The sequence below is a fragment of the Electrona antarctica genome (assembly GCF_951216825.1).
Source record: "Electrona antarctica genome assembly, chromosome: 19".
In the NCBI taxonomy this organism is placed as follows: domain Eukaryota; kingdom Metazoa; phylum Chordata; class Actinopteri; order Myctophiformes; family Myctophidae; genus Electrona; species Electrona antarctica.
Window position 1 is genome coordinate 17,466,669 of NC_136800.1, and position 16,163 is coordinate 17,482,831.

Below are 16,163 nucleotides of genomic sequence, written 5' to 3' on the forward strand. Positions count from 1 at the left end.
TCACATGTCCCTATCGGTCCGTGCCGACTCTTCCAAGGTCCCCTTTTGGTGCCCACAAAAATATGTGAGAACTTCTTCCACCACTGCATGGCGTCACCATCCACAATGTCAACATTGTCAACACCCACACGCTGCTCAGCCTCTGACGTCACATATTGGAACCAGGAAGTGTTCTAGGTCAAGTATTTGCCCCAGATAAGGTAGGCAGCAGACATACTATACTGTACTGTACAGTGTACACCTGCCTCTGATGTTGTCAAAGAAACATGTAGCTCTTTATAAAACCACAGTGGAAATATGGACGCACATGTTCTACGGAGTGTGCTTTTTATTGCTCTGACGGTGGTGTCTTTAGGAGACGGTAAGTCAGTCTGTATTCTTTGTAAACGTTACTGCATAAAGGATATGATATGAAGTCTCAATATTATTAGCATGTTTGCTAACTTGACAGCTAGCTTTAGTTGGACGCCTGTATTATTGGCGACAGAATGAAGAGGTCGTTTGGAATGTAAAATCAAGTATACATGATTATAACATGCTATACACATTCGACAATTAAGGTCTGACTAATATTTCTACAGTTGCTACAAATTGCTGCAAAACCTGTATATCCATATCCAGTCATTTTGGGACATAAACAAAGAAGTTGAAGGATACAATTAAGTATGATAATGATGCATCATTCACATTCATATTAGTATATTGTACATTACTTAATATATAATTATGCAAGTATAATGTTTTGGACATAATGGCCCATTTTAAACAGAAACTGCCCACCTGTCCTGTATCCCCTTTTATGTACATACAGTGATACAGTATGATACAGTAGTGTCTATAGACTAACGTTCCTTAAGTGTACTCATGGTACACAAAGGTAATAACACTGTGGTAATATAACTGGAACACAATGTAAATATGCATTTGGGGGTCCTTGACATGAAAAAGTTTGGGAACCAGTGATTTAGACCAAGTTCTCTTTCACAATGGATTGCTCCGCATGCAACATGGAACAGAAATGCACATTAACATCGTGACCATTTTTACTACAGACATGCAAATCTGTCTTCTTTCAGCATCAGTAGTAGATTCAAATCTCAAAGTATATGCATCTCTGGTGTCCCATGTTGAGCAAATGTTTTGCTTTTTTAACCCATTTAGGACTTTAAAAAATGTCTTCTGAATCCTAAAAAACAATTCTTAAAAACCTATGTTTCTATGTCAGTGGTACTCAACCTTTTTCATGTCAAGGACCACCAGAATTATCTGTATTTGGCCAAATTGGCCCCCATCTGAAAATATGTTGTTCCAGGCAGGTTCCCCAGGAGCAAAGATTTGAGTTAAAAACGTTCGCTGTGAAAGAATATATATTCAAAGATTTGTGCCACATTTTCACGCTCGTTGCTTGTAGATCTGCTATTTTTTAGTATAACATAGTGCTTAAAACACCAAAAGGTGTTCCCAACTCCCGTCCAGAATGGGTTAATGTAAGAGTGAAAATAGCTGATGTGACGTGCTGTGTGCTTGTTTGCCTATATCACAGTGATGTGACGTGTTGTGAGCTTGTTTGTCTACTGTATAGTGTATATCACAGTGATGTGACATGTTGTGAGCTTGTTTGTCTACTGTATAGTGTATATCACAGTGATGTGACGTGTTGTGAGCTTGTTTGTCTACTGTATATCACAGTGATGTGACGTGTTGTGTGCTTGTTTGTCTACTGTATATCACAGTGATGTGACATGTTGTGAGCTTGTTTGTCTACTGTATATCACAGTGATGTGACGTGTTGTGAGCTTGTTTGTCTACTGTATATCACAGTGATGTGACGTGTTGTGTGCTTGTTTGTCTACTGTATATCACAGTGATGTGACGTGCTGTGTGCTTGTTTGTCTACTGTATATCACAGTGATGTGACGTGCTGTGTGCTTGTTTCTCTATATCACAGTGATGTGACGTGTTGTGAGCTTGTTTGTCTATATCACAGTCTACACAACTCTTTAGCCCGTGACCCAAAAGAGAAATTAGACATTTCCCCTGGACCCAAACTAGTGGAAACAGCAGATCTACAAGCTCGCACCACGGTACCTTGTTGTGAGCTTGTACAGTAAATCGGCTACTTTCACTACGTCTTAAACATTTGTTTTAAATTTTGTGGAATGGAAAAAACATTTAATTTGGTATTCATGAAAACCTTAGCCTTTTGGGAATGTTTTTTTGGAAATGTTTTGAAATTATGAAACCAAAAACGAAGGAACCCGTAAAAATGTGTCCGACCCACAAATGGGTCCCGACCCACTGTTTGAGAAACAGTGATATACCGGTATACCGTATAGTAAAGTGGTTTAGCCTGGTAAATCATCCCGGTCGCGTGAATTAAAATAGTGTCTTCTGCAGAACGGTTTGGCCCCAATCGCTGCAGAAGACACATGATCATGTGAATTCACATGGCTAAGAGTGGTTGATGTAAACACATAACTGAGCTCTGTTATACTATAATATAAATACAAGGTGTTTGTTTGTTGTGTGGTTTCAGCTGGACAGGTGACCTTCGTGTCAGAAGTGTCATCTAAGCCGGCACAGAAGCTGTCGCGGTACAGCTGGTTCGGCAGTGTCAGGTTGCAGAGGTTCCACATTCCTGAGGACGCGGCTGTCGCCCGCTGGCTGTTCTCTGTGACTAAAGGCACCGGGTTCCACTGTGGGCAGCACAACGTCTCCATGTGAGTTACTGACACTTCCATCTGGCTGCCATCCATTCTTTCTGGCTTTCTTTTCCTCCAGACCAGTGCTTCTCAAACGTTTTAATTTCAAGGACCCCGATAAGAGAAACCAAATGGAACAGTAAGGGTCTATTTGGTTCCATGTGTACTCTCTCAGAGTAACAGACCTGTAAGGGTCCATTTGGAACCCCCTCAAGGAACCCTGAGAACCGTTGCTCCAGACTCTGCAGGGTTTCTTTTCCAGCCAGTCAAATTAAACCTAAACTTCACACATACAGTATAAATAATGGCAATTGATTCTGGCATGTGAGATGGAGTAAAAGAACATGACTCATATATGAAGTTCACTAGGATGGTCTGGACTGGACTTTGAAGCCTCCTTATGTGTTAGGTGAAGGCGCGCCGCAGTGAGATTGTAGACCGGCTATTGTAACTCCGAGAGTCAGAATCAGCTTTATTGTCGCATCACAGATTTACAAATTGAAAGAGTGGGTGAAATTATTTTTTGTGCATAGTTCCCATCGTACCGTTTTCCATAGAAAAAGAAAGGGAATATGCAGAAGGGGGTGTGTGGGGGGGGGGTGTTTGGAAGGGGGAGCTTGGGGGGAGATCATGGGGAAAGGACTGGAGATCAAGACAAGAAAAGAAATAAACTCAAAATCTACCGCATAATTCACAAAAGTTTGACTGACACTGGTATAATCTGCAAATGGGTCAGTGTACAAATACGGGTACATTTGGTTCCAAGTGTACAGACTCTATGGAGTTATGAGGGTCTGTGGCCTAATGCATATCAAACTGGGGCTCCTTGAAATTCAGCAGTTTGAGCACCACTGCCCTAAACATGTTCTTCTTTACTCATTTGCATTTGTGTGTGTGTGTGTGTGTGTGTGTGTGTGTGTGTGTGTGTGTGTGTGTGTGTGTGTGTGTGTGTGTGTGTGTGTGTGTGTGTGTGTGTGTGTGTGTGTGTGTGTGTGTGTGTGTGTGTGTGTGTGTGTGTGTGTGTGTGTGTGTGTGTGTGTGTGTGTCAGTCATATGCGATGGGGCGCTCCACCGGTCATAAACCCAGTGGGTACAGTGTTCCCCAACACCACGCTGTGGAGTCCCGCCTTCTCTCTGTCCCTGCTGGTGACGTCGCAAAACTCCGTGACCTTTAACCTCTCGGCCCCGGCCCCCGGGGACTGGTACATTGCCGCCCACTTGCCGGAAGACGACGGGAGGATTGAACAGAAGGTGTGTGTCTGTTTTTTTATATTTTGATATTGAAAATAATTCATAATAAAACAGCGACCGCCCTAGAATTTCTATCAAGTTCACTCAATTTTCAAGAGATAATAGGGACTTTAAGCTCCGGCAACAGGAAATGGATCAGTGCTCGATACATAAACCTGCTTGCCGTCGCAGCCCTTTCTACTACGGCATAACCTACACTTACACGTAGTGTCTACAACGCCATGTCATAACCATGTTTATTGAAATTATAGCTGTCACACATTTACACCAATTGCTCCATCACCTATCTTATGCTGTGTAATGTGTTGGCATGCTCTGAATGAAGAAATAACACTAATACCATATGTCATATTAACCATGTTTATTAAAACGGTTTTAGAACAATAACACAGATTGCTCCAGCAAGAGTGGAAAGAGGAAGAGGAAGTTAGCTGACGCGCGACGGGGTGTTAAAAAAAAAAAGAAGTGTTTATGTTTGACACATGCTGCATAGACGCGTCACCATGGGAACCAAAAATGGATGGGAACCCATCGCCGACGGCTGTTTGCTTAACGATTTTGACAGCTACGGCGATTGCGTCATAGCCGCCGTACTTCCGCGTAGCGGAGCCGTCCTGAAAACCGTGGCACACACCATGGACCATGATGTGTGCAGAAAACTGCAGATGACATTGTGATCTGTAGTGAGAGCAGTGAGCAGGTAGAGGAACATATAGAGTGGTGGAGACTGAGAGGCGATATGTCCTGGAAAGGAGAGGAATGAAGGTTAGCCTCAGCAAGACAGAATACTGTGTGAATGAGAGGAACCCAAGTCAAGTGACGTTACAGGGAGCAGTCGTAAAGACGGTGGAGGACTTTAAGTACTAATGGTAAACATTCCAGAGCAATGGAGAATGTGGACGGTGGTGAGACCAGCTATGTTGTATGATTTAGAGACAGTCGCACTGAGGAAGTTAGGATGCAGAGCTGGAGGTAGCAGAGAATAAAATGTTCTCTGGGAGTAGCAAGGATGGATATAGGATCAGGAACTAGTACATCAGAGGGACAACGCATCTTAGATGGTTTGGACATAAAGCCAGACTGAGATGGTTTGGACATAACTACTGTATAACTGCAGCCAGCCAGCCAGCGGTGTTGTTGAGCAGAGGAGGAGGCATAGTGAGAATATCAGTACTTAGAAGGGTGTTGAGGTCGGAACTGCCATGCAGGAGGCCTAGAGGAGACCAAAAAGGAGATTTATGGATGTAGTGAAAGAGGACATGAAGTTAGTTGGTGTGAAAGAAGAGGTGGTAGAGGACATGGTGAGATGGAGGCTGACGATTCACTGTGGCGTCCCTGAAGGGAACAGCCCAAGGGAAAAGAAGAAGAAGCAGACTCTCTCATCTAGAGTGAATCTGAATTAGAAAGTGCAAGATTGGAGTAAACAAAGAACCCTACCCAACCAGCAACAAATGTATGTACATATGTTGCTGGTTGTTTTAAGATTATTGTTTGCTCTTCCTTTGTGAAATATGCTCGCTGCCCTGCTGCCAATACAGTTGTCATGTTTGTGATTGATTGGCCATATGTTGCAAACACCGGCCCTTTTAGCTAGATTAGGTAATATTGGGTTGACTTAACGAGTTGATAAGCACCATTGTATTGTTGCTCAGCACCGTGACTGAGGTTGTTAAGGTTAGTGAAGTCACATAATGAAAAGATATCCTGGGGACATTGAATTTGCTTTGTAGTGGTCTCTGTAGTAGTCATACAGCAGTAGAAACAGCAGTAAGAGTGAATGATAGTGTTATAGTGAATCATGGTGAGACAGCAATAGTGTGATTATGTCTCACTATAATTCACTATCACTGATATAGTGAATCACAGTGAGACAGCAAACGGAACTTCGCAAAAACCCGCATTTGGCTGCCACAGGCAGTGCGAACAGGTTATCTCTGCTCAACCTCATTCCACACAGACACTGAGAGAGTGAGCTCCAGCAGCACAGTGATTTATTCATGCACAGGATCATTAAAACAAGTCATTTTGTCATACAGGGGTTTCCATCGTGCACATACTTCTTGTTGCCTCAGCTGTCAGTCAGGAGAGCTGTTGACACGCCCATCCTACAGCAGGCCACTCCTCTCCTCCAGACCGCCGCCACCGACAGTCCTGCACGCCTCAAGTAAGTTGATTCGCCAAAAATAGCCGATTTGGAAGCTTAAGCAACGCATTGTGAGCTTTTACATGTAGATATGCTATTGTTGCTGAATGTTCCCCCTGTATAGGGATGCTGTGATTAACAAAAGTGTCACTTTAAGTTTTAAGCATATTTGTATTATCGCGATAATATGTTTAATCACAATACATTCTACAATAATCATGACATGTAATTTTCATATGGCCCCATCCCTACCTGTAAAGGTCTCGACTACTGTAACTCTGTAACACCATTAGAGTTAATCTGCAAGTCAAAACAGTTTGATCAAACAAATTGAGTTTATACAATGTCATGGTAGCTTTAGTTGAAAACAGGGATTTTAACATAACCTCATCCCTGGTCAGGGAGGTATTTTAATGTTTACTCTCGACCTGCTTTGCCTATGTAAAAACAAAACATTTTAGAAATCTGTACACAGGAGAGAGTCTGACGCTCTCTCTCTCTGCCAAGTTTCAACATTCCATTTCATGCAATTTGTAAATTGTAGCTTACCGCCACGAAGGAGAAAGAGAGAATTCCAGCTCATATAGCCCGGTGGTCCAACCAGCCCTCCATGTCAAACTTACTACTCTACAAGCTTGTAGAGTAGTAACAAGGGGTTAAGCCTGTCTATGGGTTCTATAACAATTTATCCAATAGAAAGTATTAACAAGAGCTTTTGACTTACTAACTTCATTGGGTCCACTCAAACACAGATTATTTTTTCCTGAAAAGTAATAGATGTTCACTGTCCATGGTGCTGACGTCCCTCCGACTCCCCATGCCTCTCATGGTGCTGACGTCCCTCCGACTCCCCATGCCTCTGGTGGCCAAGCTTGGAGATTCGGGCACAGAGTGATAGTGTAACTCCACACAGGGTTGACATGTGGTCCTTTCACACCTACCCCGTTTAGTCCATTTGAATCTACCCGTTGAGTAATTGAAGTAATTCAGCCTTGCACACTGATATCTTAAATCCATAACTTATTGTGACCTGTCACCATACCACAGGGTTCCCCAATTAATTTTCCTCGAGGTCCATATTTTGACTAGGGTACCAGGCTGGGGGCCGAGTCCGCACGCGTGAGGTCGAGGTCTTGCCCTGAAAATTCATTTTCAGGGCAGGACCCCATGTGAAAAGGATGCCCAGTTTGACATGCACAGGCTATTTTTTTTTGGAAATTCTTCTGCGGGCCGCAAGGGGGCGCTCCGCGGGCCGCAAATGGCCCGCGGGCCGCCTATTGGGGAACCCTGCCATACCATAATGGTACTGTTTCACTCGTCTCATTTAAGGAGTGAAATGCTTGCCATCGTGCTGTCTTGTCATCTGCTCATATTGTTCACCTTCTACATAATCGATAGGAGCTATACTGTAGGTACAGTATGTCTGATTGCGACCGCAGGTCACATTTACTATGAAATCGTACATTCCCTGTCAGTCAAAATCCCCATACATGGGAATGCCCCCATATATAGTGCCCAGGTCTCGTGACATCACTGTCCGTTCAAACTCTAGACGGGCCTGCCCCAAAGTTATTAGTGCAGCCGTGCCCGGCAACCGGCGAAAACTAGGGTTCTCAACAAGCCCGAAAATTAAGACCCGGCCCTCATCAAACCCTGTACACTCAAGAGAATGTCCCTGCTACCACCCTAAGATCTCCAAATATGGAGCTGACCTGTTCTGACATTCCATATGTTGATCTGACCTCATCAGACCCTGTACACTCAAGACATATGTATATGGCCAGTACAGAATTCATTCCATGTTGATCTGACCCCCCATGCCAAAGCACCAGCGCTTGCCCAGCAAACTGCCGTCAACGAGGCGGATGCGTGTACGTGACCTCGCCCTTTAGGGAAAGGTTTTTAATCATAATTTGTCATTCAAAACCGTAACATTTTACAGAGGCTCTTCACATACGTCATCTTTAGCTAACACTCACAAGCTATAACACTGTGACAGCTATTTTCAAGGGGAGCGAAAAGAGTCAGGAGAGCGTGCTGAGCGCAGCACTGTGAGTGAGGCAGAGTCAGGAGACCGTGCTGAGCGCAGCACTGTGAGTGAGGCAGAGTCAGGAGACCGTGCTGAGCGCAGCACTGTGAGTGAGGCAGAGCGTTGACCGTGCTGAGCGCAGCACTGTGAGTGAGGCAGAGCGTTGACCGTGCTGAGCGCAGCACTGTGAGTGAGGCAGAGCGTTGACCGTGCTGAGCGCAGCACTGTGAGTGATGCAGAGCGTTGACCGTGCTGAGCGCAGCACTGTGAGTGAGGCAGAGTCAGGAGACCGTGCTGAGCGCAGCACTGTGAGTGAGGCAGAGCGTTGACCGTGCTGAGCACAGCACTGTGAGTGAGGCAGAGTCAGGAGACCGTGCTGAGCGCGAGTGAGGCAGAGCGTGCTGAGCGCAGCACTGTGAGTGAGGCAGAGTCAGGAGACCGTGCTGAGCGCGAGTGAGGCAGAGCGTGCTGAGTGCAGCACTGTGAGTGAGGCAGAGTCAGGAGACCGTGCTGAGCGCGAGTGAGGCAGAGCGTGCTGAGCGCAGCACTGTGAGTGAGGCAGAGCGCGTGCGTGTGTGATTGTATCACCACTAGACTAGCCAGTCATAAGGGGATAGACATAAGTACAGTCATAAGGGAAATGGCATTAAAACAGGGGTTGAAAACCAACCCTTTTCATTTCAAGGACCATTATTTATTTGGCATTTGAGCCACGGACCACCATTTGATGAGATTTTAGCCTCTCAGACCCAAAACTAAAGAATATTTTGTTGTCGTTGGATAAGATTTTGTCTACAATTCCATGCTGTATTGATGTGGTACCATAGGGGAGATAACAGGCAAACGTTGATCAAAATAACAATTCTTCTATATTATCTAACTGTGTAAAAACATGTACAGTATAAGTGTCAACACAAAAAACTATTGTTTTTGGACCGCACACTAGAAGTGAGAATGCCCACTGAAAAACTGGGTTTTTCAGGAAATGGGGGGAAAAAAGAACCTGGGTTGCAATTGATCCAATGTAGTTATTATTTAGTCACAAGCTCTTGTTAATTGGTTTCATTGTTTCAAAACACATATAGTCACATAATTAATAATTACACTTCACCACTTTTTACTAAAACTTTGTATGTGACACTATAGTCATAGTGTGACGAAGTCGGGCTTTAATTTATGAAAAGAAGCAGAAATATGGAGATATTAAGGTTTCTGTCCGACAGCAACGCTTTGTGCACGTTGTGTGTTCCAGGTCGTTCGTGCCGCAGTTCGCCTCGTCTCTTTCCGTCTTCGTGAGCGGCTGCTCGTGGTCGGAGCTGGAGCAGGAGCCAGAGAGCACGTGTGCGCTGGTCCTGAGCCTCGGCTCCTCCTCTGCCAAGGCGGGCACGGTGACGGTGAACTGCTCCACCGCCGGTTGCTCGGCAACCCTCTCGGCCCCGCCCTGGAACACCTGGATACGGGTCGTTGTGGAGAGCGTCAACCGCAGTGACAACCGCACTGTCGCCTTCAACGTCACGTCAGTCTATTCAGGTGAGCTGTGGAACACAATAGGGCTGGGCGATGTGACTTCAAATCAATATCACCATTCGTTCTAACTTTTGCCTTGAATAGGATTAATAAACGATAATTTAATTTTGTGATAATACACTAGCGTCCTATGATCTCTTAGGTATTTCTGTCTGGCAGAACAAACAAATACTGGAGCAATCGACTGGTTAGTCTGGTCAGTCACAATTTTGCAGTTGTGACTGACGTGTCGACTTGCGTCTTCCAGAGTTTTGACTCTTAAGGAAGACGCAAGTGGAAACGTCAGTCAAAACAATTGTGACACGTTGGCAAAGAGGGAGGGGGAATATACAAGAGCATAGAAGTCTTCTTTTTAAGATGAGGATGACAAGAACTGTGACACCCTGGGGAATATACATACAGTGTTACATAAAGGTGGGAAAAAGAACCCAGGGTGTTGTGGTCATGTTGTTAACACCAGGGCACTTCATATTAGAGATGTACCTATTCCAATGCCAATACCAGTGTGTAATTTAAACAAATCTAGGACAGTGGTTCTCAATGTGGTATCTGGCGGGTTCCTTGAGGGGGTTCCAAATGGATCCTTTCAGGCCTGTAACTCTGAGAGTGTACAAATGGACCTGTTGTACAGTCAGAGTTGTAGGGGTCCTCGAAATTAAAAGGTTTAGGAAATAAATCAAAATGTCATTAATAATTGTTAAAGTGCAGCTATACATTAGTGAGAGGAACAAAGACTGCAGAAGCAGACAACCCGCATCACTCCAAATTGGAGTATTATTCTTGTAGGTGCAAGGCTCAAAAATACGAAATTGAAAGAAGTAAGTGCCAGCACACAAAAAATGTCCTTTTCAAATGTTTTATTACCTCTGACGAGACAACGGACGCGTTTCTGCCAGGTAGGCCGAAAAGGCCCACCTGGCCGAAACGCGCTGATGCCGATACCAGCATTTTCCTAAACGAGTATCGGAACAACTGTATACTTCATATGGTAGGAGTTTTAAAAATCCATCTATCTCTCTTACCTCGTTGTCTCTGTCAGTGGACTGTAAGCCGAAGAGCGTCGGCCTCGCGGGGGACGATTACATCAAGGAGCCCCAGCGCAACGGCAGCAGCGACGGCAACTCCACTTCACCCAGAAATGGTTCGGCAATCGCCGCCGAGGTGGTGGCCACCTTTGGCGCCATTAGATCATCCAAGTCATCGTTGTCCCCTTCGTCGCCGCAATTGTCGCCGCCATTGTCGGGGTGTGTGTGGAGCATCCCGGTGCTCTCAGAGGAGCTGGACGTGCTGTCGATCCGCTACACACCGGTGGACGGGCCCAACGTCAGCGTGGCACGCACCAACCCCACCCTCCTCACCTACCCTGTGGGCACGCACGCCACCGGTGGCACGCTCAACCTCCAGCTCACCCTCAACACCGTGAGTCTCACTGAAATATGAAACTCCTCACAAGAAGTTCAGAAACTTAGCTTACTGTAGGTCGATTGTTTCCAACGTTTCAATTACTGTATATCGTTTTTTAAATCGTTGATTAGTCACCTTTACAACGAGGTATAACTTGTAAGACAATCATGGAATCGTGTGTGTGTGTGTGTGTGTGTGTGTGTGTGTGTGTGTGTGTGTGTGTGTGTGTGTGTGTGTGTGTGTGTGTGTGTGTGTGTGTGTGTGTGTGTGTGTGTGTGTGTGTGTGTGTGTGTGTGTGTGTGTGTGTGTGTGTGTGTGTGTGTGTGTGTGTGTGTGTGTGTGTGTGTGTGTGTGTGTGTGTGCAGACCAACATTACACTGGGGAACAGCAGCAGTGTGGTGGCCTGTCTCACTCCCTGGGCTCCCGTCCTCGTTCTCAACAACTCTGAGCCCTGCCAAACAGGTGACCGCAGACTAGAAACATTACAAATACATTAACCGTAAAAAACTGTATGTTCTCAAACTTTGTCATGTCAAGGACCCCCAAAATTATATGTATTTGGCCACGGGCTGCCATCTCAAAATATGATGTTCCGTGGACTCCCAGAAGCAAAGATTTGAGTAAAAAATGTTCGCTTTAAAAAATATATATATTCAAAGATTTGCACAAATTTCACAATCTTTCAAAAATAGCAGATCTACAAGCTCATTGACACACTATGAGCTTGTATATCTGCTATTTTTTAAAAGCCAAAGTATAAAATGGTACAGATGCTTTCCAGGTTTTGAAAGAAAAACGGGTGCGCCTCCTCTGGAAACGGCCCTTGGTTGAGGCAGTGGGTGCTCAGCTTTGGAAATTACTTAACTCATAAACCAACTAAGTGGAAAAAGCAGCACTCCAAAATAAAAGATGCAAGACTGGCTCAGATGCAATTTCTCATGTTTGTTTGAGAACACTGGCTGGTTTGGGGTTAATCTGACACACTTTGCTGTAGGCTTGCAGCTCTCTTATGATGGCATTATATATCAACCAATAATCATCCCAGCCAATGGTGGGGATGCGCATGCATTAAGTCAGTGGCAAAGTGAGTTTAACGTTGTTTAATGCAATCAGATAGGGCTTTTCAGTTTGGATGTATGGGCTGTCAAGGCCAGAAAGTAGCTTTTGCCACTCCGTAGGCGGTCCCGCATAACTTCCGGAAGTTCCGGGTATGATGATGATGTCATGCACGTAGCCTCCTTCCTCTGCATTCTATTGGCTACCTCTGCAAGCTACATTCACTATACACTAGGAATTATGACTTATATTATGACTTTAGATCATTTGCTTGCCTTGTGGCCACCGCGCTCTGACTTATGATGCGTTACCAGTTTAAAACAACATAGAATAGGAGAAGGGTCGCACACACCAAGAACTCATTTAGGAGAATAGGAGAAGGGTCGCACACACCAAGAACTCATTTAGGAGAATAGGAGAAGGGTCGCACACACCAAGAACTCATTTAGGAGAATAGGAGAAGGGTCGCACACACCAAGAACTCATTTAGGAGAATAGGAGAAGGGTCGCACACACCAAGAACTCATTTAGGAGAATAGGAGAAGGGTCGCACACACCAAGAACTCATTTAGGAGAATAGGAGAAGGGTCGCACACACCAAGAACTCATTTAGGAGAATAGGAGAAGGGTCGCACACACCAAGAACTCATTTAGGAGAATAGGAGAAGGGTCGCACACACCAAGAACTCATTTAGGAGAATAGGAGAAGGGTCGCACACACCAAGAACTCATTTAAACAACATAGAATAGGAGAAGGGTCGCGCACACCAAAAACTCATTTTCAACAGATTTATTTTCTACATATCAGGACAGAAAATTAATCTGTTCTCCTATTCTATTTCAGTTAATTTCACTGGTGAATACAGATTTTGAAACATTTCAAATACAATACGATACACGTGTAATTCAATAATATAATAATAATAATAATCTTTATTTATAGAGCACCTTTCATACACAAGTGTAGTTCAAAGTGCTTTACATACAGTAAGAAAAATTCACATAAATGCAAAAAATAGAACAAGGGCAAAAACAAAAGTAATAGCTTCAAATCTGGTCAGTAGAATTCGTTGAAATTAAGAGTAAATTTAAGATAAGGAATCATGAAGGAAACAGAATCAGTTAAAGGCGAGGTCATAGTAGTGGGTTTTTAGCCGCTTCTTAAGGCTAACTGGCTAATACAATGTAAGATACAATGTAAGAATGTAAGAAGAACATAAAAAGTCTGAATGAGGAGATGAAGAGCTTTCTGCCTGACAGTAACGAAAAGTACAAATGTGTTTTAAAGCATATGCATTTTGTTGATACACAATCAATCAAAACCTTGTGACAGTTAGCCTGTCTGACAATCTGTTGCATGTTTAGCTTTGTTCCCAGGCTACAGTGTGCGTGTGAACGCCAGCAATCCCAAGGCAGCACTCAGGCTGCCTTTCCCCCAGTCAGCACCCTGGTACCTCAGTCTGCAGCTCACATGCAACAGGTAACACACGCACGCACGCACGCACGCACGCACGCACGCACGCACGCACGCACGCACGCACGCACGCACGCACGCACGCACGCAAGTAACGAATGCACGCACGCACGCACGCACGCACGCACGCACGCACGCACGCACGCACGCACGCACGCAAGTAACGAATGCACGCACGCACGCACACGTTACATGTACTTCTACATTGTAATTGACTTTCATTTCTTTGTCGTCATGGCCTCCCAGCAGTGACTGTGGTAATGTCTCTGTGGTTTCCGTGGACCCTGAAGTATCTATCAGCGCCTGTGTGGACGACTGTGGGGTGTTTGGAGAGTGTAGACTCCTTAGATCCTACACCTACCTCTATGCTGCCTGCTCCTGCAAGGCCGGTATGATGCACGCACGCGCACGCACGCACGCACGCACGCACGCACACACACACACGCACACACACAACTTACGTCCCAGTTCTGGATCTATTCAGGGTTTGTGAGTTTCTCTTTGTGTATAACCTTTCAGGAAATAGGGGGAATCCAAATGTAGTTATTATTTAGTCAATGTTTATAAAAACTAGACAGACTTAACCACTTTCATGTTAAAAGTGTTAAAAAATAGCTGATCTACAAGCTTGTTGTTCAGTGGTTCCCAAACTATTTAGCTCAAGTCCCAAAAGAGAAATTACCCAAACTAGTAAAAATATCAGATTGGCAATTTTCACTACTTCTTAAATTTGTTTTCTAATTTATGGAGTTTTTTTTTAAAATTGTCTTAGATTTATCCATGATATCTATCTATCTATAAATGCTGTGTACGTCTGTAATCCACGTAACTAGAGAACCGTTCGCCCCACCGACTTCACCACCAACTAATTCGACACACGCGTTCCACACCCACAGGGAGTGCAGTGTCCGGTGTCGAGTTGGTCGGACCCACGGTTGTCCAGAACCACCACAAAAGGCCTCTGCCCGGGCTCTGGACAGGGCCCCTGCCCAGGTTCCATATATGGAGCTGGCCTGTTCTGACATCACAAATATGCCGGGTTCTGGACTGATCACCCCTATATCTCCATATATGGAGCTGGCCTGTTCTTCTGACATGACATCACTTCATATTTGGGCATGCCTGACACAGAACTCCATACTGTATATAGTAATACAGGGACACAGAGAGACAGATACAGAAATCTTCATATATGGGCATAAAAGGGACACAGACAGATGGGTGCAACGGGTACTCTGACGCGAGTACAACTGGTACTGCATAGCCGGGTGGAGCATGGATCAACCATAGGACCATATGCATTGGGGGAGACAGTTCTTATGCATTTGTATTGCATAAACTGCATAAAACAGAATGCTGGCTACAACAGACATTAAAACATTACTTAGACACACATTAGCAGGCTACTAGTAATGTTTATAGTAGTCTATGTGATTTCTGCCCAAGGTTTTTGCCCAACAGCAACAAAATGTGTTTCTGTGCGTGCGTGCCTGTGTGCGTGCGTGCGTGCGTGCGTGTTGTGTGTGTGTGCGTGCAGGTTGGAGTGGGTGGGGCTGCAGTGACGGGCGCTCAGCTCTGTCGGTGGGTCGTCAGTTCAGTGCTGCCGTGTTGCTCACCATCAGTAACCTGATGTTCATCCCTGCTACCGTGGTGGCCATCAGACGCTGCTACATCACTGAGGCTTCTGTCTACATCTTCACCATGTTCTTCTCTACGGTAACACACTCACACACTCACACTCACACTCACACTCACACACTACACACACACACACACACACACACACACACACACACACACACACACAGTTTAACAATTTATTTATGTCCACACACAGGGAAAGCATACAGGAACACAAATATTTTAGGTGCAGTAAAGGTTACATTCACAAACTCATATGTCCTCATGATATAATACACATGTCACTTAGCACTCCATGGGCACAAGCAGTGGCAGCTCCGCCATAAAGGGCAGCAGAGATGGCACACTTTGCCAGCCTTTCTGCCTCGTCTTTGGGCCAAAGTCCCAAGTTGTCGAAACCCTCCGACAACCAGTCCATGGGTATGTTCTAGGCTGGATCACCATAGGAAACAAAGTTCTTAGTCTTGCACTGTTTATTGGTGTGCCACACACACACACACACACACACACACACACACACACACACACACACACACACACACACACACACACACACACACACACACACACACACTCCCTCTAGCACTAAAACACCCTGCAGTACAGGGTCAAGCCTTTCTGATGCACTTGTCTCTCCAATACCTCCATACTTGTAGTTCTACCATGCCTGTGACCAGCCAGGAGTTGCTGCCCTGTGCATAATGGACTACGATACACTACAGTACTGTGATTTCCTGGGCTCAGTTTCGTCCTTCTGGGTCACCATCCTCTGCATGGCCCGCCTCCCAGAGACAACAAAACATGTAAGAAGACAACAACTTGAAACCACACGCACACAAAAAACTAAAAAACAAAACATTGCATCATGTTGTTGGCCTGAAAATCAGTTATTTGCAATGAAGTAGATTGCCAGCACACATCCCTGGATATGAACTA

At 44.9% G+C, this 16,163-nt stretch overlaps 1 protein-coding gene across 3 annotated transcripts in view; it reads left to right on the forward strand.

Annotated features, from left to right (window-relative positions):
• Positions 1–92: 92 nt before the first annotated feature.
• The window catches only part of pgap6 (post-glycosylphosphatidylinositol attachment to proteins 6), a 17,295-nt gene continuing 1,224 nt past the window's right edge, over positions 93–16,163 (forward strand). The window contains exons 1-11 of one of the 3 annotated variants that reach the window (XM_079529694.1): positions 93–200; positions 2,537–2,720; positions 3,752–3,953; positions 5,990–6,117; positions 9,378–9,655; positions 10,692–11,071; positions 11,422–11,518; positions 13,478–13,592; positions 13,833–13,975; positions 15,124–15,302; positions 15,884–16,030. In XM_079529694.1, the coding sequence (XP_079385820.1) occupies positions 3,756–3,953; positions 5,990–6,117; positions 9,378–9,655; positions 10,692–11,071; positions 11,422–11,518; positions 13,478–13,592; positions 13,833–13,975; positions 15,124–15,302; positions 15,884–16,030 (1,665 nt within the window). In that variant the 5' untranslated portion in view covers positions 93–200; positions 2,537–2,720; positions 3,752–3,755. The other 2 variants (XM_079529692.1, XM_079529693.1) reach the window with 2 other exon arrangements.